The following is a 27966-nucleotide window of genomic DNA, read 5'->3' as shown; positions in this document are numbered from 1 at the left end:
ATAAGCTTAATCAATGGACACAGACAACAGGGGGGTGGGGTCATGAATGGGAGGTGAATTGCAATTACATACATTTTATACCTTTGAATTTGTCTCACAATTCTTGGATATTCTTTTCTGTTTTTTTTTTTTTTTTTTAATTCTTATTTTACTCTCTCCATTTTGGTTTGGAAAGTTTCTTTTGGCAGTTTTTTAATCCCACTGATTCTTTCTAGTATGCTGATGAGCCCATGAAAGGCATATTTCACTTTTGTTTGTGTTTTTTATTGTTAGCATTTACTTTTGATATTTTTTACATTTTCCATCTCTGTACAGGAATTGGCAAAAGTAGATTTACAGTTGTATGTGAAATAATTTATTCTTATAATATTATTTATTATTATATTATTAATACAATACAACTGTAAACCTGCTTTGCCCACCCCTGTATTTATATTATCCTTTTGTTTTTGTATGCTGTCCACTTATTCCATTAGAATCCTTAACATATCTGTAATAGTTATTTCCCCTGTCTAAAGTCTGTGCTATATTTTAGTATGATCCTGATCATTGGTTTATCTCTTCAAACTTTTGCTTGCCTTTTAGCATAGCCTGTAATTGTTGAAAGACAAGATATATTATTGAGTAATAGGAACCGAAGTAATTAGACTTTCAGTGTCAAGTTTTATGTTAATCTGACCAGAAGTTGGGCTACTTAATGTTTTCTGTAGCTATAGGTTGCCGAGGCTTTAGTTTTCCCCGATGTCCTTGTTTTATTTATTTTTTCCTTACCTGTTGTTTTGGAGTTTTGGAGTTTTCCTAAGACTTCTTTCTTGTGTCTTTGGGGTGGTAAGATATGGAGGTAGTGGAAATGGTCTATAATCTTATGATTAACCTTAGTTTTTAGTGGGCCAAAGTTCTTGGGCTGTGACGTTTATATGTTTTTCTCATTTTTCTTCCCTTTAGGTGTGATAGGAAGGCTAGAGGAGGATTAAGACCTTTAACTGTCCTTCTAGGTATTAGAATTTGATAAAGTTTTTCTCCTTAGACAGGCATTTCTTATGGAGAATGCTCATGGTATATTTCTAAATTATTACTTTTCTCTTCCCCCTGCCAGAAAAACAAGGAGATTTTTCTTAGATCTTTACCATGAGAACTTGTTTTCTGGAGATCAATCCTATGGAAGTGTGGGGGATCCAGGAATTTTTAACTCTCAAGCTAGTCCATATTCAGCTTCTTTCAGTTTGTCAAAATTATCAGTTAAGTGTTCATACTAGTTTATGACTCCAGCAGCTTCTGCTTTGAGTAAGCTGATCTCAGCCATAATTCTCTGTAATTTGTCTGTCTTCCCAGATGTCAGAGTGGAAATTCACCTGTGACATCAATCCCCTGAAGGGTCTAAGGAAAATAATTGATTTTCAGTTTATTCAGCTATTGTTTTGCTGTTGAGGATGGGAATGATGACTTCCAAGCTCTTTATATGTTGGAGCTAAGACTAGAATTTCCCAACAACGAGTTTTCAATGATGAATTATGTTGTAGAATTAGCAAGGGCCTTGATGTTAGACTGATCTACATTCAAATTCAGGCCCTAGCATTTAACTAGAGGTGTTAACTTGTGTGAGTCACTTAACTTGTCTGGGCCTCAGCTTCTTCCCCAGTCAAATAAAAATAATACCAAACACATATGGTTTTGTTAAAGTTAAATGAGAGGACACGTGAGCAAATTTATTACAGATCCTGATATGTACATTGTAGGTACTTCATACTTTCCGTTTTCTTTTCCAATTAAGGTACCTATGCTGGAAAACAAGGACTATTTTTGAGCCCAACCCATGGTGTTGCATTCATCCTAGGAATTAAAGAGTTCTTATAAAGTATTTTCCATTCTTACAATGCTGAAAAACTACCTTGAAAAAAGTAACCTACTTCTATAAAGACTACCTTATTCTTAAGGGCTTATGGAAACCCACTAGTTCATTTATTCCTATTTCCAACCACAAGTATACTATCCTTTTAAAAAATATCCAGTCTTCTACCAAAAAGGCCCATGAAAACACATTTTTTTTCTGTCTAGGTTTGAATTACAGAAACATCTGCACCAAATACTAAGGATGGTCATTTTGCTACAGTGATAGGCTCTATGTTCTGGGCAGGGGAAGAAGTTATTGAACCATTTAGAGGGAGTAACTAGCCTGATTGCACACTTGACATATCAAACTACATCTGGAGAATTGTTTTCATTTTTGAGTACCATAATTTATGGAGGATGTTAACAATGCTAAAGTATGTCCAAACAGTGGTGACCAGGATGGTAATGAGGACATCTGCAAATATAGAAACCTTGCTATATTTGGATATATATTAATTCACTTTATTAGACCTATTTTCTGTATCATTTATATTTATATTATAAAACAAAAATTAGAATATTTTCTTTTTAGTGGCTAAGTTTTCATAGTATCTCTGATTTTACATTGTTCCAAATTTTCCTGGACATAGCTCTTGACCACTTCCCAGGAAAAAGACAGAGGAAAACCTCCCCTGCCCTAAGATTATAAATATTATCTGACCAAAATATCAATGAGCTGAACTTCCTTGCAGTAATTCTAGCCCTTGGCTTCATTCCATTAAACCTCAAGTTGCCAACCTCAAACTGAGCATCCTTTTTCATCTAGTGTTGGCTCCTATAAGTCCCCAAGGAGTCTTTGCTTGAGTGGTTATGGTTTGGTCTGTTGCCTAGTGATATAGAATTAAGGGGGATGGGCAACACCTAGAGATGTGCTAAATGGATTCTGAGCTGTGAAAGTTGAAGCAGGGAGATATGTGAGCTTCAGGTTAGATATCAAACCCTAGCTCCTTTTCCCACAGCAGTATGTGCTGTTGTTAATTCTTTCTGCAGAAGATTTCATGATCTTTTGTAATTTTTTTCTGTTGATCCAACAGTGTTAGTAACAGAAACTTAAAAAAAAAGTTATGGCAGTATAGTCTATGGAATTTCACTGTCATATGTTTTGCACACTAGAGAACCAATGCCCTGTGCTAGAGATGAAATGTGCCTTGTAGTGAATTCATTTTGGGGTAACTTAGATGATTGAGATCTACAGATCTCTTACCTCAGGCTTTCCCAAGGCAAAGCTGTAAGTATGACTCTGCTTTGTTGGTCTTTGGGCTGCAATTTATCCTAATACATTTCCATTCATAAAGAAGAAGCCAATGATTCTATTTTTGTTCATAGATCCAGAGACAGAGAAGCATCGAACAGACCATCAAACCTCAGAGGGAAGGCAGGGGAGGGTAAAGGGAGGGGTTAGAGATCAACCAAAGGACTTGTATGCATGCATATAAGCACAACCAATGGACACAGACACTAGGGGGGTGAGGAGACATATGTAATACCTTAACCAATAAAGAATTAAAAAAAGAAGCCAATGGAAAAATAATGAGCTTAAAAAAGAACTTAACTTTCTACAAAGGTTTTTTGAAATTATGTATGTTGGCTATGTGGCCGAGGGCAGCTAGAGTGTAACCATTACTGAGAGAAACTAGTCTGAGTTGATTACTTCTCCTTTGCAGTTGTGTGACTCTGAGACAGGGCTTAAACTCTGCTGAGTTTCAATCTCATCCTCTATAAAATGGGGATTGCAATACCAAATCATAAAGTTGTTGCAAAAAGTAGAGATTATAATATACTTAGAAATGCTTTGTAAATGCTAAACCATATAGCTTGTGAGCATTTTAATACAAGGATGGTGTATCATTTATCTCCATCTACCTAGCATTTATATATGCCTAGTACCTTGCACAGAGCCTGATATATAAAATAAATGATTGCTAGTTAAAATTTAAATGAATGAGTATGCCCTGTCCAGGTAGCTCAGTTGGTTAGAGGATCATCCTGATATGCCAAGGTTGCGGGTTTGATCCTTGATCAGGGCACCTTAAGAATCAACCAATGAATGCATAAATAAGTGGAACAACAAAACCGGTTCTCTCTTTCTCCCCCTCCTCTCTTCTCTCTCTCTCTCTCTCTCTCCCTCTCTCTCTCTCTCTCTCTCTCTCAAAATCAATAGATAAAAAAATTATTTAAAAAATGAATGAGTAGTTTTAAATCTCCATGTTTCTGATGATTTAAAATAATTCATTGGCAGATCCTTTGTTTGAGGATAGATGATCTCTTGGCCTCATTAAACCTTTAGATTCAATGTTTGAGAGAAAAGTAGCATATGGGGTTAGGAAGAGATTGTTATAAGATAGATAAACTTTCCAGGAATTGCGTGACGATCTAAACAAAGCAAAACAAACATATGAACATATAGCAATTGATTGAAATGAAGATTAACTTTCTCAAGTGGGCTTGGAAGCTAGTGGAATTGCATTGGCATCTGCTCAACATTGCAGGGCAAGTCATAAGCTCAAGGGAATAATCTAGCAAGCACATTCTACCTTGTGAGTGATCTGGGGCAGATGGTGGTGGCACAACCTAGACATCACTTCTGCCATAGATGACTGAGATGCTGGACTAACTGATCCCAAGGAACTGTTGGAGTATATAGTCTCTCTAGTAGTCTAAAAGTGGTAATAATTTGATTTTTCAAGCCTCATGAATTGGCATCATTTGGAGTACATCTGTCATGGACCTTTGCACTTTGGAAGGAAATGAAAGAAAGTACTAAGTTAATTTTAAATGTCTCAGGAAAGTTGGTTATGTTGTTCGTTTTCAAACTTATTTCTTGAAAAACCTATTATTTTAGTTATTTTCTCTTCCCTCATACAAATGTAGAACTCTGAATATTTGGAATAATTTATGTCTGGAGTGTTTCAGTTTGAAGAAAATGAGATGGTAACATGACTACTTTCTCTCTCAAACCAATGACACTAATTGGGTCTTATGCCAAGGGAAGCAGATGTAATCCTGAATTCGTAGCTTTTGAAGAATAGATAAAGCTTCTGAGCTACGTGGAAGCCGAACTTACCAAAGAAGCTTAGCAATTATAAATCCAGATGTTCACCTTTCAAATACCAGAGGTGTTGTTTTCAATTTCAAATATATGGATAAATGCATGGATTGCTTTTTTTCCATCCAGATACCCATTTAAAGGATATGTTCCATTTCCAGATCTGGCAATCTATTAGATAGCTCTCTTTAAAGTTATCTAGAGAAAAGTCTACCAAAAATGATTAAATTTGTGATCGTTTTCATTTCTGGCTAAGAATTTGCCTCTCCTTCAGGACTGAACAGGCCTAAATTATTATGTGAGTTTATATAATATATGGGTTGTTGTCAAATATTTATCTCTGTCCAAAAATGAAATGGCTTGAAATACAAGACATTTTTAACTAAATAAATCAATGAGATAAAGAAAAATAAATTCTCATTTAGCTTATTTTTAATCAGTATTTTCAAGAGATGCCGAAATGTTAACTGAATCCTGCCTTTTGTCATTTGAAATATAATTAGTGTGTTTAAGAATTTATGTACACATCAGGGTTTAGACTTTATATTCAGAAAGGAAAATTGATTTATAGGAGCCGGCAACTGCAGAAGTTGAGGCAATATGAGTCAATTATTTAAGGCAAATGGTACCTTACTCACCACAGCAATAGAGAAATTGCTAATTCAATTACACACTGGATTTTCATGCTTTAATTTGTGGACATTTTTCTATTTTTTATTTTACAGAGGCCTTTGAAATTGTTGTTCGCCATGCCAAGAACTACACCAATGCCATGTTCAAAAACAACTATGCGAGCCTGACCCCACAAGCTTTTGAGTTTGTAGGTGAATTTTTTACCGATGTGTCTCTCTACATCCTGGGTTCTGACATCAACGTGGATGACATGGTCAATGAACTATTTGATAGCCTGTTTCCAGTTATCTATACCCAGTTGATGAACCCAGGCCTGCCTGAGTCAGCCTTAGACATCAATGAGTGCCTCCGTAGTGCAAGGCGTGACCTGAAAGTATTTGGGAATTTCCCCAAGCTTATTATGACCCAAGTTTCCAAGTCACTGCAAGTTACTAGGATCTTCCTCCAGGCTCTGAATCTTGGAATCGAAGTGATCAACACAACTGATCACCTGAAGTTTAGTAAGGACTGTGGCCGAATGCTCACCAGAATGTGGTACTGCTCTTACTGTCAAGGACTGATGATGGTTAAGCCTTGTGGTGGCTACTGCAATGTGGTTATGCAAGGCTGTATGGCAGGTGTGGTGGAGATTGACAAGTACTGGAGAGAATACATTCTGTCTCTTGAAGAACTGGTGAATGGCATGTACAGAATTTATGACATGGAAAACGTACTGCTTGGACTCTTTTCGACGATCCATGATTCCATCCAATATGTCCAGAAGAATGGAGGGAAGCTGACCACCACCGTGAGTACCAGTCTATAGTTTTCAGAGGAACTGGGTCCTATTGGGAGGGGACAGCCTGGCTAGTGGCAGGTGCTGTTAGAGATAAGTGAGAAAAAGATCAGAGTTTGAAAGAGATGAGAGACTGAATGACCTCACATAGTTAGGCAGCACATTGAGACCACAGGTTATGGAGTCATAATGCCTGGCTTTGAATTTTGCTGTGGGAACTTGGGTGAATCATTTTGTCTTTATGAGCCTCATATTTCTGATTTATAAAATAGGGATAAAAATAATATATTTTTCACAAGGAATAACATATTAAAGCACTTAGCATGTGCCTGGTACATGGTAAGTCTTCAGTAAATATTAGCTATTAATACCATTGTTGCCAGTTATCATAATCTTCATGATAGCCCTTTGAGGTCGGAGCTATTATCTTCATTTTATAAATTATGAAACTAAAGCCCAATAAAACTGTAACTTGCCCAAGGGTACCCAGCTATAGTTAGTGGAAAATCCATAATTCAGAAATTGATTAGATCTTTGTTTAATTAGGTTATCACTGATTTTTTTATTCTGATTTCACTCTCATATTCTTAATCATATATATCACATTACCATTTTAAGTAATGACTTTAAGCTCGGGAGACTTAGCTAGAACCCACTAATTAAAACTACATAAGAACATAAGCGAGCCAAACATGTTCTCAAAGTTGTTGTTGTTTTACAGTCTTGATTATATGACAGCCTGATGGGATTTGTTATGGGATTTGTGATGGGATAGTTCTGCAAGTGAAGCAGCAATTTGCTTTGTTTCAGTTCCACATTGTTAGTTACATTACATCTACTAAGCTAGAGTGCATACATTCAGAACCACACGAGGCACCCACTTTACAGTGTAGAGCAGAATATATAGCCAGGAGCTACTAGCCAGATCCCAATAAGGTGGTGGTGAATGATTCCTGAATGCTACCAGCTTTGTGGAAGGTGGTGACAGAATCGTCTAATACCCTACCATTGTTGACCTCCTACTACATTTCAGTTGCTCTGATGGCCAGTTTGCATGTTGTTTCACAGTAATCCATGAGATAGGCCTTAATAGTGTCCCCATTTTACACAAGAGGATATGAAGCTTAGAGTGTTTAAATACCTAGCCCAAGATCTCAAAGCTAGTTAAGTAAAGGTGGGGGAAACTGGGATTCAAACATAAGCTTGGTTGACTTAAACTCTTAGCTTCTAAGCAGTGCAACTGTTATGTACTCTAAGCCATTGTTTACCCAGAATATGTAGGGCAGATTGGGCCATTTAACCTTGTCTTTAAGTTCTGGAAAATGATAGGGGTAATTGGTTTCTTTGGTGAATTAAAGTAGGAGGGAGAACAGAAATGATGCTACTTATGGAGCTGCTCCAATTGTCCCATTTACAATGATAGCCATTTAAAACACATTTGCTAAGAAAATATTTTATAGTAAAATGAACAGAAATGTCCTATCTAACTATAATGTTCTTTGATGACTAATTATTCCCTTGACCGCTTTATAATTCAAGACCAGATTCTAAGGCCTTATGCAAAAGTAAATCTCACAGAACTAGAAAAATTTAAAGTTAGCACATTCACATGTTCATTAATCTTATATTGATTGAGGGCTCACTATGTGTCAGACGCTATGTGCCAGGGGTGTGGAAATGTCTTCAATAAGAGGGAAAATAATGAGACAATATTAAAAACAGGGTATAGGAGTATCTTAAGTTTGCCTCTGATATTGGTCACTTGACAGCAACAAAATTGATAGCTGATAAGGAATTAAGTACATGGTTTTGATCAGGCTCCAGGCATAAGATTTATTTAATTAACTTTTATTGAGCATCTGTTTTGCTCATGGCACTTTGTCAGGTGCTGGGTATTCAAAGTTATTTAAGACATAGTTCTTAAATCTTGAAAAGGTCAGTCTAGTTGACTGACAGACATGCAACTGAATAAATTTTACCATAATCAACATTTCACTATAATGTAAATGTTGGAAGCATTGTGAGAGATTATCTAGTTCAATTCCACTGATTTACAAATGAAGAAATAAATTCCATGGAGACTTGCCCAAAATTATATGATTAATGGAAGAACCAGAAGTAGAATCCAAGGTCTTCTGCTGTTACAGTCTAACTAGTGCTCTTTCCACCATACGTCTGTCTCCCATTAGACTGTCCCAGGCTTTCATTCTAAAAGCTCCATTAGGATTTTGCAAAAACATTGTGAACTTAAATTGGATAGCTATTTTAGGTTGCCAAACCTGCTATATTTTAGGTGCACAGGTGTGTGTGTGTACAAATGCGTAGAGGGAGTACATTTCATTTCATTATCATTTAGGAAGAAAGTTCTTGGTTGTGAAGAGGTGCTCTGTGAAGCAGTCCCTTTCTGTTTTGGCCATTAAAGGTCTGATTGCCCCCAGCTTCCAGCTGGTTATGAGAGCTGAACTAGACCAGGGATGCCTGAACTAGACCAGAAAGCATATGTGAACTCTGCCTTGTTAATGTTTTATGATCACCAACTCTAAGTAATTTATACCAAATGCTGGGAATGGGGAAATCATTGACCAGGTGTGATCTAGCCCATATTCTCTATGGGTCAGAGAAGGGCTGGACCATTTATAGGGGGATAGGGTAAGTGAGGGCTGAATAGACTGCAGAACTCTATTCATGTTAACAAATCCACCGAATGCCCCAAAGCAAAAACTGATTTTAAAACTAAAGCATGAATGAGATTTTTCTATAACATCCTGACTTTTCTATTGTGTTAATATGTAAAACCTTGCCAGTCAGTCCTACTTGAGATTAAGTTGTAGTGAGAGACGTCTTTGATAATATGTTCTTCCTGAGCTCTTTTGGGACAAGCCTTTTAGCTAGCTATAAGTTATGCCATGAGGTTTGCCATATAACGATTTTACCCAGTTGTTTTGGTGGCTACCATGTACCACAGATTATGAATGGCATTTCGCTCTTCTAAGTGAATATGGAACTGTTAAATTTTTATAAGTATGACCTATTAGTGCTTTCATTTTCCATTAGATAGTTTTAAATTCTACCAAGTGAATGCATGCAAGTAAATGTTGGGGCCTTGTAAAACATCCAGGTTGCAAACTTGGCTTACCATCACAATCACCTGGGGAACTTGTTAAACAGATTCCTAGAGTCCACCGTGAGGATTTTGATACCATAAGTCTGTGGAGAGGCCAGAGAATGTGTTATTTAAACAGTGCCCCAGTTGTTTATGATACTCCCTTTGGAGCAAGCCTTATCTCCTTGTTTGGAAGTGAATAGTAGTTAATGGCAAAGTTAGGACCTCAGATTCCTCATCTATAAAATGGGGTCGCTTTATGGGATTAATTAAAATGATAGGTTCAAAGTACGTGGCAAAGTTTGAGGCACATGGCAAGTACTCACTAAGCCCCAGTCTAGTACTCTTTCTATTACAATTTTCTAAGTGCCAAATGGACAATGAGTTTTGCATAAACTTATTTTTAAGTCCCAGAATGTTTAATGTTATTTTAATCCACAGAAGTGAATAAAAAATGTGTATGAAAGGTGAGAGAGAGAGAGAGAGAGAGAGAGAGAGAGAGAGGAGAGAGGATAGGGAGAATAAGAAGGGAAGAAGAGAGAAAATTGGTACTGCAAACTCCAAGGTAGTATTAATGATGGGACTTGACTGTAAATAGCTTTATCTAGACTCTAACTACATTTGTGAACTAGGTTAAATATCTTGGCCCATAGTAAGTATGAAGTAGGTCTTTAATAGTATATGGGTGATCAGAACCAAGATGGCTGCATAGGTAAACACCTGTACTTGCTGCTTCACACACCCACATCAAAATTACAACTAAAAGACAGAACAACTATCATCCAGGACCACAGGAGAACTGGCTGAGTGGAAGTACTACAACTAGAGAGGTAACGAAGAAAGCATATTGAGACTGGTAGGAGCTATGGAGGTGCAGAATGGGCTGCCTCCCAGGTGTGCCACTTTTTTAATCTGGAGGGAGATATAAGCTCCCGCTTGCTCTGAGCTTCAGTGCCAGGAGAGACTCTGGGGGACCCAGACACATATGGGGAAAAACTGGACTGTCTGGCATGGGGGCAGGAACGCGAGGGTGACTTTCTTCTAGATGGAGGTGCTCATAGCAGTCATTGTTACTGTGCTGGGACCTCCCTGGTGCAGGGCTGACTAGCAGCCATTGCTGTTTGCTCTGCCCTGGAGATTCCCTGAGACCCTGCCCTACCCAATTTACAACCCCACCCAAGTTGTGCACAGTGGCTTTTGCATATGAATGGCCTGTCCTTTCTCAGCCTAAAACCTGTCAAACAAGCTGCAGCTGGGTCAGGGAGCCCCAAAGATATCAAAAGAAGGCCCAGGGCCGGCACCAGCAGCAGCCTGCCTTGCTTCAAAACTGGGCCTCGGGAGGAGATCCAAGATGGCGGCGTAGGTAAACACCTAAACTGCTGCCTCGCACAACAATTTCAAAACTACAACTAAAAGACAAAATGTCTATCACCCAGAACCACGGGAAAGCTGGCTGAGTGGAAGTTCTACAACTAGAAGGAAAGAGCAAACAGCATTGAGGGGTGCACAAACGCTGAAAAGCTGAGGTACGGAGACGCGCGAATCAGGCTGGCGATGGGTGACTGGGAGCGCTGCTGTTTTCAACCCAAAGGGAGATAAGCTCCCGATTACTCCGAACTCATTACTGGGGAGACGTGGCGGACCCAAACTCCTACGGGGAGAAGCTGGACTGTCTGCCATGGTGTCAGAAAGTGAGGGAGGCTTGCTTGCAGGGCTGCGCGCAGGAACAATTGTTTATTGTGCTGGGGCACGGGACGCAGGGACATGGTGGGAGACGCAGAGCCGGCTTACTGGCAGCCATCGCTGTTTGCCACGCCCTAGCCTAGTGACGCCCTGAGACCCCGCCCAGCACAATCTACGAACCCACCCAAGCTTCAAGCAGCGGCTTTAGCATATGAATGGCCTGCCCTATCGCAGCTTAACCTAGCAAACTTGCAGCCCGGGTCAGACAGCTCCAAAACCTCCAAACCCCAAGCAAAGAGGAGAAAACTGCAGTTCTTGCTGTAGCTCCTGCTGGGTGGCCTCAGACAGTAGCTGACCTGCACCCCATTGGAGATCCAGAAGCCAGTGTACCTAGTGGTCAGTGTGAGACACCAGATTTCAACTCCTCACATCCATAAGTGACACATTCAAGAGGCAGACTCAGTGAGCACCAAAGCCCCACTGAAACAAGTCCTGCACCATAAGTGTGTCTCCAGCGCAGCAGTTCTTCCATTATAGACACAGCGGGTCCTCACGGCCAATTGGCCTGGAGGTCAATTCCTCCCAGTGTACCAACAGCAATCAAGGCTTAACTACACCAAGACTTTGCACTCAGCCCACAAAGGGGTGTACCAAAGGCGTCCACCTCAGGTGATTGGGGAGGCTGAGCTACTGGCCCCTATAGGTCACCTACCACACAAAGCCACTCCGTCAACACAAGGAAGCAGCAAAATGGGGAGACAAAGAAACATGTCACGAATGAGAGAAATGGAGGAAAGCAAACTAATGGACGACATAGAGTTCAGAACCACATTTATAAGGTTACTCAAGAATCTTCTAAAAACCGCCGAGAAACTTGATGAGACCTCTGAGGAGCTTAGTGAGACCTTCAAGGACCTTAATGAGAATGCCAAAAAAATGGAAAAGGATCAGTCAGAAATTAAGCATACACTGTCTGAAATAAAGAATATACAGAAACTCAACTGTAGATCAACGTACCCCAAGAATCAAACTAAAGATCTGAAATATGAGGAAACAAAAAACACCCAACCAGAAAAACAAAAAGAAAAAATCCAAAAATATGAAGATAGTCTAAGGAGCCTCTGGGACAACTTTAAGCGTAGCAACATCCGAATATTTGGGGTGCCAGAAGAAGAGAAAGAGCAAAATATTGAAAACCTATTAGAAGAAATAATGACAGAAAACTTTCCCTAACTGGTGAAAGAAATAGACGTACAAGTTCAGGAAGCCCACAGAACCCCATACAAGAGGAATCCAAAGAGGACCACACCAAGACACATCATAATTAAAATGCCAAGGGCAAAAGACAAAGAGAGAATCTTGAAAGCAGCAAGAGAAAAACGGTTAGTTACCTACAAGGGAGCACCCATACGACTGTCAGCTGATTTCTCAACAGAAACTATGCAGGCCAGAAGGGAGTGGCAAGAAATATTCAAAGTGATGAATAGCAAGAACCTACAACCAAGATTACTCTACCAAGCAAAGCTATCATTCAGAGTTGAAGGTCAGATAAAGAGCTTCACAGACAAGAAAAAGCTAAAGGAGTTCATCACCACCAAACCAGGATTACATGAAATGCTGAAGGGTGTTCTTTAAGAAGAGGAAGAAGAAGAAAAAGGTAAAGATAAAAATTATGAACAACAAAATGACATCAAATACATACCTACCAACAAGTGAATCTAAAAATCAAGTGAATAAAAAATCTGAAGAACAGAATGGACTGGTGAATATAATAGAATCAGGGACATAGAAAGGGAGTGGACTGACAATTCTCAGAGGGGAGGGGGTGTGAGGGGTGCGGGAAGAGACTGGACAAAAAGCTTACACCTATGAATGAAGACAGTGGCGGGGGGTAAGGGCATGGGGTGGGGTGGGGAATCAGGGGAGCTAGGGGGAAAAAAAGAGGAACACCTGTAATAATCTGAACAATAAAGATTTATTTAAAAAAAAAACGGGCTCATCTGGGCACTTCTAAACCCAATACAAAGAGGAGGAATCTGCATATCTCTCTGTAACTCCTGCTGGGTGGCCCCAGGCAGTGGCTGACTTTGCATCTCCTTGGAGATGCAAGAGCCAATGTACCCAGTGGTCGGTGCAAGACCATATGGGATTACAACTCTTCACATCCATAAGTGACACACTCAAGGGGCAGACTCAGTGAGCTCCAAAGCCCCACTGAAGCAAGTCCTGCCCCATAAGGGTGTCACCTGCACAGGACCTCTTCCATTGTAGACACAGCTGGTCCTCACAGCCAATTGGCCTGGATGTCAATTCTTCCCAGTGATACCAACAGCAAACAAAGCTCAACTACAACAAGACTGTGCACACAGGCACAAAAGGGTGCACCAAGAGTGTTCACCTCAGGTGACTGGGGAGGCTGAGCACTGGGCCCTATAGGACACCTACTATACAAGGCCACTCTATCAACTCAAGGAGACTTAGCAGCTACCCAATACATAGAAACAAGCACAGGGAAGCAGCCAAAATGCAGAGACAAAGAAACAAGTCACAAATGAAAGAAGTGCATGAAAGCAAAATACTGGATATAGAGTTCAAAACCACAGTTATAAGGTTAGTCAAGAATCTTCTAGAAACCTCTGAGGAACTTAGTGAGACCTTCAAGGATCTTAGTGAGAATGCCAAAAAAATGGAAAAGAACCAGTCAGAAATTAGGCATACAGTGATGGAAATAAAGAATAAAATACAGAGATTCAGCAGTAGACTAGAGGATCCCAAGAATCAAGTCAAAGATTTTAAATATGAGGAAGCAAAAAAACACCCAACCAGAAGAGAAAAAAAAATCCAAAAATATGAAGATAGTGTAAGGAGCCTCTGGGACAACTTCAAGCATACCAACATCCGAATTATGGGGGTGCCAGAAGAAGAGAGAGAGCAAGATATTGAAAACCTATTTGAAGAAATAATGACAGAAAACTTCCCCTATCTGGTGAAAGAAATAGACTTACAAATTCAGGAAGTGCAGAGAACCTAAACAAGGGGAATCCAAAGAGGATCACACCAAGACACATCATAATTAAAATGTGAAGGGCAAAAGACAAGAGAGAATCTTAAAAGCAGCAAGAGAAAAACAATTACCTACAAGGGAGTACCCATACAATTGTCAGCTGATTTCTCAACAGAAACTATGTAGGCCAGACGGGAGTGTTAAGAAATATTCAAAGTGATGAATAGCAAGAGCCTACAACCAAGATTACTCTACCCAGCAAAGCTATCATTTACAATTGAAGGTCAGATAAAGAGCTTCACAGACAAGAAAAAGCTAAAGGAGTTCATCACTACCAAACCAGTATTATATGAAATGCTGAAGGGTATTCTTTAAGAAGAGGAAGAAGAAGAAAAAGGTAAAGATAAAAAATTATGAACAACAAAGTAACAACAAATACATATCTATCAACAAGTGAATCTAAAAATCAAATGAATAAAAAATCTGATGAACAGAATAAACTGGTGAATGGAAAAGAATCAGGGGCATGGAAATAGAGCAGACTGACAATTCTCAGGCTAAAGGGGAAGAGTTTAGACAAAGATCTTATATTCATGTATGTAGTACCTATGGATGCGGACAGTGGGGTGGATAGGGCCTGGGGTGGGGAGGGAACCGGGTGGAGGGGAGCTATGGGGGGAAAAAAGAGGGACATCTATAATAATATGAACAATAAATATTTTTAAAAATAGTATATGGGTGAGTCTATCACTGTTATATTTATCAGCACATTATTGAATTCCACACCTTATACCCAAAGCAAATATGAATTCTTAATTTTCAATATATATTTTCAGCATTGTTGTTACATGACAACCAAATTGTTGAATGCCACAACCTTCTTTTTAAAATGCAATTGTTTTTATTCTGAAACCATTTTGACTGTCATTGCCATGTACCTATGTGTGGATTTATATGCATAGCCATTGTACATTTCACATTATAATTTGTCCACTGATTAAAGGAGTAATAATCAGAAGTGGTGACCCAAGATGGCGACCAGCAGGAAGGTAGGGAGGGAGAGTGTATGAGAGAGTGTGGGAGCCATAGAGGAGTGTGTGGACGTGCGTGGTGTGTGTGAGTGAGAGCTAGGGACAGTTAGACCCTGCAGGTCTTCCAAGAGGCTGCCAAACCGGGCAGTCTCAGACGGCAAAACCCCGCTGCCACCGCAAACACTCCGGAGGCGGCCAGTGCAGGCACAGAAACCATGCCATCTTGAAGAACAGAACTGCTTCAGACTAGGATCCTAGACTTAGCACCACACAGTTTGGTCTCAGACGCAAACCAGGACCCTACAGCCACTAGGGACAAAGACCTGCGACCACAGCTGCAGACCCAGGGACACCAAGACCCCAGGCAGCCTGGCCGTAGATTTCTGTGAGTCACAGAGCCCATCCTTCTCCCCACCAGCCCCGCGGCAGTGGCATAGGAACTGCCAGACCCTCTTCGCTCAAACAGGCCTCCTGCCCACACAGAGCAGTGGCGGCTCTACCTGAATTTGAGCCTGGGTGTACGGACATGGGAAGTTTGTTTCCCGCAACCAGACCCCGCTCCCATGCAGAGAGGCTGTGCTGAATTTCAGCCTGAGAGCACCAACTTGGAGAGTTTGCTTCCCATGACCAAACCCCGTGCCCATGCAGGGAGGCTACTCTGAATTTTTCCTGGGTGCGTGAACTCGGGGAGTTTGTTTCCCGCGACCAAACCCCGGGCACACTCAGGGAGGCTGCACTGAATTTGAGCCTGGGTGCACGGACACAGGGAGTTTCTTTCCCGCAATGCACACCCGCATGACCAGACCCCATGCCCACACAAGACAGCAGTGCCACCTAACCTTGATGCAGGGCAAGTACACACAGAAGGATGTTTTCCACAGGGCAAGAGTGGATCTCTTGCCAACACAGTGTGACTGTGCAACCCTGTCCCCCAACCAGACTGGGGACCCTGATTCTCTGCACGAGAGGCAGCACTGAGCACCAGTGACTTGACTCTGTTTCTCATTGCACGTGCCTGGGATCCCTGATTCCCCGTGCATTCACACTAAGAGCCAATGTCTCTAATTCCTGGGCCATATGCACACAGGGACCCTGATTCTCAGCGCAAGGCCGCACCAAGCAACAGAGACTCTGATACTCAATTCTCGTTGTGGGCACAGGGTTTCTCTGACTCCTGACATGCACTAGGGGACTCTGATTTTTGGCACACACCAACAGGGTCTCTGTTTCAGCACAGTGCAGGCGAGGTCCCTGATTCTAGGTGTGCACAAGAGGCCACACTAAGCGCCTTTGACTCTGATCCTGGGCGAGCGTGGCTCCCACCAACTCACGGCAGCCACACATCTTGGTATTGGAGCTCTTCAGTGACACTCGGGGAGTGCGGAGCTCCCACTGCACACAGCCCAGGCCCCCGACATTTGAACCTTCCGGTGATAGTTAGAATGGGAGGACAATGAAACAATTCCCAGAGGAAAGAAAATGAGGAATCAGCAAGAAAGGAAATAAGTGAAAAGGAAGCATGCAACATGACAAAAAATAATTCAGAGTAATGGTTGTACAGTTCATACACCGGATGGATAAGAAAACCAATAACCTATGCAAAAATCAGGAAGAACTAAAAAATGATATAGCTACAATCAAAAACACCATGGAAGACTAGAAGAAGCAGAGGACCGAATTAGTGAGTTGGAAGATAAGGTACAGAAACAAGCCCAATTTGAACAGCAAATGGAGACAATGCAAAAACGAAGTAAAATATATATAATAGGGCTGCCAGAAGGACAAGAAGAGCAGCAAGGATTAGAAAATCTATTTGAAGAAATAATGACTGAAAACTTCCCGGATATGGGGAAGAAAAAGTTACACAAGTACAGAGAGTCCCAAGCAAGATCAATCCCAAAAGACCCACACCAAGACACATCATAATTATAATGGCAAATGTTAACGACAAAGAGAGAATCTTAAAGGCTGCAAGAGAGAGACAGAGAGTTACCTACAAAGGATGCCCCATCAGATTATCAAATGATTTCTCAACAGAAACACATCAAGCTAGAAGGGAATGAAAGGAGGTATACAAAGTGATGCAAAGGACTGAATCCAAGAATACTCTATCCAGCAAGACTATCAATCAAAATTGAAGGGGAAATCAGGAGCTTTACAGACAGAAAAAGGCTAAGGGAGTTTATCACTACCAAGCCAGCAATGCAAGAAATGCTGAAGGGAATGCTGTAAAAAGAAGAAATACAAAGGGAGGAAGGAACACAGGAATAAAGTATAGAAATGGCTACAAACAAGTACTTATCAATAATAACATTAAACATAAGTGGATTCAATGCTCCAATCAAAAGACATTGAGTGAGTGAATGGATAAGAAAACATGACCCATATACATGCTGTCTACAGGAGACCCACCTCAGAACAAGGGACTCACACAGACTGAAAGTGAAGGGATGGAAAGAAAAAGCTGGGGTAGCAATACTTATATCTGACAAACTAGACCTCCAAGTGAAGTTCATAACAAGAGACAATAAAGGCCATTTCATAATTCTAAAGGGATCGATACAAGAAGAGGATATAACTCTGGTAAACATTTATGCACCCAATGCAGGAACCCGCAAATACATAAAAAAAAAAAAAAAAAAACTTCTGGAAGATATCAGGGGTGAGATTGACAGCAACACAATCATAGTAGGAGACCTTAATACCCCAGTAACATCACTGGATAAATCCACTATACAAAAAATTAGCAAAGAAACTTCAATCCTAAACGACTCACTAGATCAGATGGAGTTAATTGACATCTTTAGAACATTCCACCGCAAAACTACAGAATGTACATTCTTCTCAAGAACACATGGGACATTTTCAAAGATAGAACACATATTGGGACACAGTCAAAGTCTCACCAAGACGATTGAAATCATATCAAGCAACTTCTCAGATCACAATGGCATAAAATTAGAAATCAACTACAGTAAAAACAATCACAAAAATTCAAACACTTGCAGGATGAATAGCATACTATTAAACAATGAGTGGGTTACCAAAGAGGTCGAAGAATAAATAAAACACATCCTGGAAACAAACAACAATGAAAACACAACAATCCAAAACCTTTGGGACACAATGAAAGCAGTACTGAGAGGGAGGTTCATAGCATTATAGGCCTACCTCAAAAAACAAGAAAAACTGGTAATAAACCATCTAACCCTGCAACTTGAAGAATTAGAAAGAGAGCAACAAGAAAAGCCTAGATTGAACAGAAGGAAGGAAATAATAAAGATCAGAGTTGAAATAAATGACATAGAGAAAAAAAACAAACAATATAAAAGATCAGTGAAATCAAGAGTTGGTTCTTTGAAAGGATAAACAAGATTGATGACCAGTAGCCAGGCTCACCAAGAAGCAAAGGGGAGGACCAAAATAAACAAAATCAGAAATGAAAGAGGCAAAATAACAACAGACCCCACAGGAATACGAAGAATCGTAAAAAAAAAATACTATGAGCAACTCTACGCCAACAAACTGGTCAACCTGGAAGAAATGGTCATATTCCTAAAAAATATGACCTTCTAAAACTCAACCTGGAGGAATAAAAAAATTTGAATAGGCCGATAACTATGGAGGAAATTGAAGCAGTAATCAAAAATCTTCCAACAAAAAAAAAGCCCTGGACCAGACAGCCTCACAGGGGAGTTTTATCAAACATTAAAGAAGAAATAAAACCTATCTTCCTCAGACTATTCAAAAAAATCAAGAGGAAAGAGAACTTCCATGCTGTTTCTATGAATCCAGCATTACCCTAATCCCAAAACCAGATAAAGACAATACAAAGAAAGAGAATTACAGGCCAATATCCCTCATGAACATAGATGCCAAAATCTTCAACAAAATTCTAGCAAATCAAATCCAGCAATACATTAGAAAGATCATACACCATGACCAAGTGGGATTTATTCCAGTGATGCAAGGATGGTACAATATCCTCAAATCAAAAAATGTGATACACCATATAAACAAACTGAGAGATAAAAGCCATATAATCATATCCATTCATGCAGAAAAAGTATTTGACAAAATCTAACACCCTTTCTTCATAAAAACCCTCAGCAAAGTGGGAATAGAAGGATCATACCTCAACATAATAAAAGCCATATATGACAAACCCACAGCCAACATCATACTCAATGGGCAAAAACTAAAACCATTTCCCCTAAGAACAGGAACAAGACAGGGATGCCCACTCTCACCACTCCTGTTCAACATAGTACTGGAAGTACTGGCCATTGTGATCAGACAAGAAGAAGAAATAAAAGGCATCCAAACTGGAAAAGAAGAAGTAAAATTGTCCTTATTTGCAGATGACATGATATTGTACATAGAAAACCTCAAAGACTCCATCAAAAAACTACTAGACTTAATAAATGAATTCGGCAATGTAGCAGGATACAAAATTAACACCCAGAAGTCTATGGCTTTTCTATACATCAAGAATGAACTCACAGAAAGAGAAATTTAAAAAGCAATCCCATTTTCCATTGCACCAAAAAAATTAAGATACTTAGGAATAAACTTAACCAAGGAGATATAGAACCTGTACTCAGAAAATGTCAGAACGCAGACAAAAGAGATAGAGGAAGACATGAACAAATGGAAGAATATACCATGTTCATGGATTGGTAGAATCAACATCATTAAAATGTCCATAATACTCAAAGCAATCTATAGATTCAACACAATCCCCATTAAAATACCAATGGCATACTTCAAAGACCTAGAACAAATTCTCCAAAAATTTATCTGGGATAAAAAAAACCCTGAATAGCCGCAGAAATCTTGAGAAAGAACAATGTTGGAGGGATCACAATACCAGATATCAAGCTATACTACAAAGCCACTCTTCTTAGAACTGCCTGGTATTGGCACAAGAACAGACCTATAGACCATTGGAACAGAACACAGGACCCAGAAATCGACACAAGCCATTATGCTCAATTAATATTTGACAAAGGAGGCAAGAGCATACAATGGAGTGAAGACAGTCTCTTCAATAAATGGTGCTGGGAAAATTGGACAGATACTTGCAAAAAAATTAAACTAGACCACCAACTTACACCATACACAAAAATAAACTCAAAATGGATAAAGGACTTAAACATAAGATGGGAAACTATAAAAATCTTAGAAGAATCCATAGGCAGCAAAATAGCAGACATCTGTCATAGCAATATATTTAACGATACAGCTCCTAGGGCAGTGGTCGGTAAACTGCGGCTCGCGAGCCACATTCGGCTCTTTGGCCCCTTGAGTGTGGCTCTTCCACAAAATACCACAGCCTGGGCGAGTCTATTTTGAAGAAGTGGCATTATTAGAAGTTTAAGTTTAAAAATTTTGGCTCTCAAAAGAAACTTCAATCGTTGTACTGTTGATATTTGGCTCTGTTGACTAATGAGTTTGCCGACCACTGTCCTAGGGCAATGGAAACTAAGGAGAAAATAAACAAGTGGGACTACATCAAAATAAAGAGCTTCTGCAGAGCAAAAGAAACCATTAACAAAACAACAAGAAAGCCCACTGCAAGGGAGATCATATTTGCCAGTGTTATTTCCGATAAGGGTTTAATCTCCAACATTTACAGGGAACTGATACAACTTAACAAAAGGAAGATAAACAACCCAACAAAAAAAATGGGCAAAGGACCTAAATAGACACTTTTTGAAAGAGGACATTCAGAAAGCCAATGCTCAAAGTCACTAATCATCTGAGAGATGCAAATCAAAACAACAATGAGGTACCACCTCACTCCTGTCAGAATGGCTATCATCAAGAAATCAACAAACGACAAGTGCTGAAGAGGATGTGGAGAAAAAGGAACCCTCCTTCACTGCTGGTGGGTATGCAGACTGGTGCAGCCATTGTGGAAAACAGTATGGAGTTTCCTCAAAAATTTAAAAATGGAACTGCCATTTGACCCAGTGATCCCACTTCTAGGAATATATCCCAAGAAACTAGAAACACCAATTAGAAAGGATATATGCACCCCTATGTTCATAACAGCACAATTTACAATAGCAAAGATTTGGAAACAGCCTAAATGCCCATCATCAGATGAGTGGATTAGAAAACTGTGGTACATCTACACAATGGAATACTATGCTGCTATAAAAAAGAAGGAATTCTTACCATTTGCAACAGTATGGTTGGAACTGGAGAGCATTATGCTATGAAATAAGCCAGGCAGTAAAGAAAAATACCACATGATCTCACTCATTTATGAATAATAAAGAACATTATAAACTGATGAACAAAAATTGATACAGAGGCAGAGAAGCATCGAACAGACTATCAAACAACAGCGGGAAGGCTGGAGAGGGTTGGAGGCAGGGAGGTAAGAGATCAACTGAAGGACTTGTATGCATGCATATAAGCATAACCAATGGACGCAAGACACTGGGAGGGGATTGAGGGCATGTGTCAGGGAATAGGGGAGGCTGGGGGAAGGTCAATTGGGGAAAAAAAGGAAACATATGTACTACTATTTTTAATACTTTGCAATAAATAAACAAACAAACAAACAAACAAACATAAAGGAGTAATAATCAACATGTTAGATGTTCATTGCTCTCCCAGAAAGTTTCCCAGAGATTCTATGATTATTGTATTTACTTTCTTTATCCCCCAAAATAATTGTTTATATATCCTCACATGGTGGGTTGCACTTTTATTTTTTCATTTGTACTCATGTACTTTTTTATTGATTCATCTCATAATTTCCTAACATTAGTGCATCCTCTCCCAAAATTTCTTAACCCTCAGCTTGTTATATGTTTCATTGACTATTGTGAAAAATTGCAGCATTTCTACCACCAATATTTCTTCCTTTTTTCCTCTGTGATATTTCTTTTAGCTCTATCTGAAATTGGATTCATTGCAAGAAACATTTATTGAGCATCTAATTGTAGAAACACTGTGATAGACTCTGGGGGTTGCAGGGAGTGTCTGGAAAGATAACCATGACTCTGTTGCCACCCTCACAGGTCACGTGGCTATCAGGTAGCAGAGCTAAGATTCAAAACTGGACCTAACTCCAGAGCTCATGCTTTAAATGATTATTCTATATTGCTCTCTCAAATAGTTCCAATCTCCCTTCATCAGAATCTTCATTCCATAAATACAGGCTAAGTAGGTTTTCATTATCTTATTTAATATATTGTATTACTCTCTACTGTTTTTCCAGCTGCATAATTAGTTGTTAAATTCATTCTTTCTCCTTGGAGACTTTTGCTATAGTGTTTCCAAATGAGATATTTACTCTTCATAATACTTAAAGGCTCAGAGTAATTTCTAGTGGGAGAAGGAATGTTTATGTATCAGGGGTCCTCAAACTTTTTAAACAGGGGGCCAGTTCACTGTCCCTCAGACCGTTGGAGGGCCGGACTATAGTTTAAAAAAAAAACTATGAACAAATTCCTATGCGCACTGCGGGCCCGGGACGAGTGGGATGCTAAGCAGGACAGGCAGCAGCACCCGGCAGGCTGGATAAATGTCCTCGGCGGGCCACATGTGGCCCGCGGGCCGTAGTTTGAGGACCCCTGGATGGAAGACTCAGTGACTCAGTGAAATCACATTGCCTAGAATCTATATGAGCAGGACCAGTGGTGAGGAATAGTCTCTCTTCCAGTTGCAATGTTTGAAATCTGCCCATTAATCCAATAGATAGTTTTTAGTGCATTTGCCTTTTATTCTGGAACTTAACAACAGTATACCCTGGTCTCCATTATGGTATTTCCTTACTAGTAACATTGCCTACTGAGAACATAACATACTCTGGTGTCCAAGTATATCCATTTCCTTTGATAGAATTTCTGAAGATATCTTCAGTGAAGTCAATATTTATTTATGTGTCCTAGGAAGCTCTGAGGAAGAGACTCTGTTGATCCCCGATAATAATTCACTCTAACAAATCCTTATATTTGCTGTCTGTGTGAGTGACTGTAACTCATCAGAATTTCCAAGATTAGCCCTACTTTCCTCTCTGCTTTTGAAGGCTGAGGTTATTTTTCAGGTGTCAGAATATCAGTGTTTTTCTCCTCATGCTATCAGTTTGGACTTCCATTTTTTAGTCTCAGATAGAGATACCTTGTCTGAATTCATACAAGCTGTTTTTAGTCTCAGATAGAGATACCTTGTCTGAATTCATACAAGCTGTTTTCAGTACCAAATGATTGTAAAGTGATAAAAACAAGTAAATGGCTCACTACCTAATCAGTGTCTGTAGGTCAGCATCTAGAACTGTGGTAAGCAACTTTATTTGCATGATGTTCATTTCTGGAAAGGCAAAGATGTTTATAAGCTGCTATCCTTTATTCATTCACAATAAAAATAGCTTTGGTGCTTCCCATGGATACTTTTTAAACATAGATTACCTATTTATTGAAGAGAAGAATAAAAATGAAAAAATGGCACCCCTTTTAGGGACTAAATGTTAATTTCATGACAAGTTTCAAGCAGTGGTTTCATAAGTGAAGCATTTTAAATACTTCATCCTGAAATTATATATATTATGTGTCATATTAGGAAATTAGGTGGTCTCTCCACAAATCTAGAATTCTTTGCCTTTGCAAGAAATGGCAGTGTGATTACCAGTAGTTTTATATGTTCTGAATCTTCAGAAAGTTTTTCATCCTTTCTGTGGTGTGTAGACTGATATGGCAGGAACATGTCTTTAAGAGCTGTGAAAGATCTGAGATTTTTACCCTAATTGCAGACTAACAAGTTAGTCTGCCACCGCCTCATGGATGCTGGTTAAAGACACGAGATTACTGGCTCAGAGATGAAGGGCAGTTTATTTCTCACAGCAATAGCAGTGGCCAGAGTATCAGCATTTGTGTGAGCTCTAATTCCCATGGGGTAAGGTAAAGAGGGCCAGATGACTCCTGTACACTCAGCGAGTTGCATTACAGAAGAGGAGCTTTAAGCTTAGGGAACTCAAATATTTTATAATAGACTAGTGGCCCCGTGCACGAAATTCGTGCATGGGGGGTGTGTCCCTCAGTCCAGCCTGCACCCTCTATAATCTGGGACCCCTCTGGGGATGTCCGACTGCCAGTTTAGGCCCAATTCCACCGGCAATCAAACATCCCTCTTGCAGTTTGGGACCACTGGCTCCTAACTGCTCACCTGCCTGCCTGCCTGATTGCCCCTAACTGCCTCTGCCTGCTGGCCTGATCGCCTCCAACTGCCCCCCTTCCGGCCTAATCACCCCTAACTGCCCCCCCACCAGCCTGATTGCCCCCAACTGCCCCTCCAAGCAAGCCTGCTTGCCCCCAACTTCCCTCCCCTGCTGGCCTGATCGCCCCTAACTGCCTCTGCCTCGGCCCCGCCACCATGGCTTTGTCCCAAAGGACATCCAAAAGGTCTCCTGGAAGGTCTCCCGGTCTAATTAGCATATTACCCTTTTATTAGTATAGGTGATAAGCCTGCCTACTCTTTTCTCTGAAGGGAGGTGCTATCTCTACCTTCTAATGCTGTTTACTATACAAATATACTTGAAAAAGATAGTATGGGGAAAAGTGCCTCTGTTTATAACACATGCAGAAAGATGAAGCTCATGGAAAATTGTCTTGCAACACATGAGCCCCCAACCTTGGATGGCTGAAGGAATTTCTCAAGTTCACAATGCTTTTGGAGGATCACGTAAGAAAATTTGCAGTTAGTGAAGGTACTTAGCTCAGTCCTGATTGCTTGGACAAAAGGCAGGGCTATGTTCCACATGTTGGAGGATAGCAGAAGGCACATTCAAAGGGAGAACAGTGGCAGTTTTTTCATCTTTTTAGAGAATACTGGAAAAAGAAAAATGTGTAAGGCACACCTGACTATTGTCTTTGCTTAGGTGCGAACTCTGCTCCTTGAGTATCCTGCTACTACTCTATTGGTCTCTCTTTTGGTCTCTAAGCTATCATTTACTTTCTTGCTTGTTCAGGTTCTAGGTTGAGAGTTTGTATTCCTAATTGGCTTGGCCCAGTGAGATTGTCTCTTCTACTGCAGTTCTAAGGTGACACATGTGATAATCATAGAGCAGTAAGTAGATGTTTACGCATGTCTGCTGGGAGTGATGTAGAAGACTGATTTGTCCTCTGAGTATATTCAGAAACCTCAGAAATTAGGAATATTCACCCAAGTGGACAAAGTCCAAGAAGGCTTCCCCATGACCTTATATTCTGAGAATCCATGTGCTCCCAGGATGACAGGAAGTCAAAAGTGCCTTTTTAAAAAATATATAGCTTTATTGATATCAGAGAGGAAGGGAGAGGGAAATAGAGATAGAAACATCAATGATGAGAGAGAATCATTGATCAGCTGCCTCCTGCACACCCCACACTGGGGACTGAACCCACAACCGGGCATGTACCCTTGACTGGAATCGAACCCGGAACCCTTCAGTCAGCAGGCTGACGTGCCATCCACTGAGCCAAGCGAAGGCCAAAAGTGCCTTTTTTATATTGGGTGGCCAGAAAAGCAGAGCATACAGTGAAAGCAGCCTCCTACCTGACAAGGGTAGAACATCCCCCAAATATTTGCTCTCTTCATTGCGAAATGTGAAACGCTTCAGAAAATATGGAGTCATGTACACAGTGTGATTCCTCTGTGATCTTTTTTCCCATTTGGAATAAGGTTACCCTTGATAACTGTAGCTCTACATCATTCACATAAAGTAGCACAACAGGTAACCTTGGCTCACTAACCTCTTATACCTATCCATTTTGCTATCTTGCTCAGGTCTTTGGCAGAAAATGCTTTATATTTGAACTGTTTCTTAAAATGCAACCCCTCCAACCCCCACCTGAAAAATGAAAACATACTTTGAGCACCACAGAAGCATTTTTAAATGAAGTTGCACTATAGTACACTAATTTCCTCAAGGGAGGGGTTGCTTATAATTTTTTGCTGTAATAAAGTATTTCACAAAAAGTCAAAATGAGAGAATTTGGGCAGTTTTCTTTTGGGATATTGCAGCCTTTGTAAGGTAAAATAAAAACTTCATTATTACCAGCAGCCACAACTGTTTGAGTGCTGGTACTGAGCGCTTATACTGTTTCACAATTTACTATTTCTATCCATGTTGGGGAAGGCATTAATATAGAAAGACAAATAACCTTTGTTTTGGTTATAGTACAGACTTCTTAATGTCCTTTGAAAATGTCCCTTTGGGGCTTGGGGTTCAGAATGCATCAGACTTCCTAAAATGCTGAAATGGGCATGAGGGATCTCATTGGGGTGATGAAAATGTTCTAAAACTGGTTTATGGTGATAGTTATATACCTTGATAAATTTAGTAGAAATAATTAAGTTGTACAATTGAAATGGGTAAATTATCAAAATCCAAAAAGTATACCTGAATAACATTGTAAAAAATTATTTCTTAAAATAAAAAACTGTGAAAACAATATGTAAAGCATTTCAAATATAACAGCATATAAGCATATTATAAAACAGCTAGTAAAACAATACCTGTATAAATATTAACCATATTATTCAAATAATTACTCCATAAAGTAAACAAAAACTAATATAAGCAATGCTAGAATCTATAGGACAAAAAAAAAGCCCTTTTGGGAATGCATAACCCTAGAAGGCTGTTTTCATATTTAATATAGGGGATGGGGCATTAGGGAAGGGTTTATGCTGCCTTCTTATTACCCAATTTAAATATTTTCTGAAGAATATTCAGAAAGTGAATTAATTTTTCCTTTTTTCATTTCACTCAGAATGTCTAAAACAGATAAAGTCAGAAACAGAGTCATTATATTTGGGCACTGACTATTATCATTTACTGAGAGTCTATCTAAGCCTTTCTGCTTTTTGCATATAATTAATTTTGTTCCTAAGTGTAGGAAAGAGTGATTGTAATCAGTATGTTTGTACTTCCAGCCACAAATAGAGCCCATCAAAGACATGCAGTACAAATAAACCTCATAAAATATGCAGCCCAAGCACTGCTTGAAGTTAATGTGCTATCTTTTTATTTCAAAGGAAAAAATTATATGTATGACTTTTTAAAAAGTCAATTTTGGTATCCTCATAGAATTAATAAATGAACCCCTCATTTTCTAACTCAAGCCTACGCTTTAAGCTATTTTTATCATTAAATCTCATGAAGTAGAGCTGAAGGAGACTTTGATGGCACAGAAACCGTGTCAATATATACACATTTCTGATCTTTGGGTGTGGGCTTCTTTTATGCTTCTGGAAAATTACAGGTGATCAGATTTAACTTTGAGGCTCAGGCTCAGGTTCATGGGGTGAAAACAGAGTGTTTGTGCAGAAAATTCCTCTCAACTTTTTTAAAAGACATTTGTCCTTTTTTTTTCTAGCTGCCTGTCTCCCACCTCTGACTAACCCCTCCTCAAAACCTGTCCCTTCTTCCTCGCCTACAAAATTGTATCTTACTCAGTGTCTTAGTCATTCAGGTCCTGTACTTGGTTTAAAATGGTGATATTGATCATGATTCAGTCATCACAGGAAGCTTATTTCTGCTTCTCGTTCTCTAATGTGTTCTCTCTTCTGAGAAACAAACTTACTTCACTTAGCAAATTATATATTGTCATAAAACTCTTCAAAAGATTATCAAGTACGGAGCACTCAGTCATTGTGACTCAGTTGTAGTGGGAAGTGTGTGTAGGACCTTTTGGTGCTTAAACCACCTGCTGTGGAAATTGCACAGTGGAAATAACATTAATCCAGGAATCAGAATATTGATATAGGGTGTTTATGTGCTGCCACAGGAAAGTGGCCTTAGAA

General features: G+C 39.7%; 1 protein-coding gene across 2 annotated transcripts in view; it reads left to right on the top strand.

Moving 5' to 3' along the window:
• Positions 1 to 27966, top strand: part of GPC3 (glypican 3) — a 658140-nt gene that overhangs the window by 435312 nt on the left and 194862 nt on the right. For both annotated transcript variants that reach the window (XM_080652923.1, XM_080652922.1), the window contains exon 3: positions 5662 to 6356. In XM_080652923.1, the coding sequence (XP_080509049.1) occupies positions 5662 to 6356 (695 nt within the window). The remainder of the gene's footprint in view (positions 1 to 5661; positions 6357 to 27966) is intronic.

Source organism: Plecotus auritus (assembly GCF_963455305.1).
Source record: "Plecotus auritus genome assembly, chromosome: X".
In the NCBI taxonomy this organism is placed as follows: Eukaryota; Metazoa; Chordata; class Mammalia; order Chiroptera; family Vespertilionidae; genus Plecotus; species Plecotus auritus.
The sequence above is the reverse complement of the archived record's forward strand: the minus strand, read 5'-3'. Positions and strand labels throughout refer to the sequence as shown.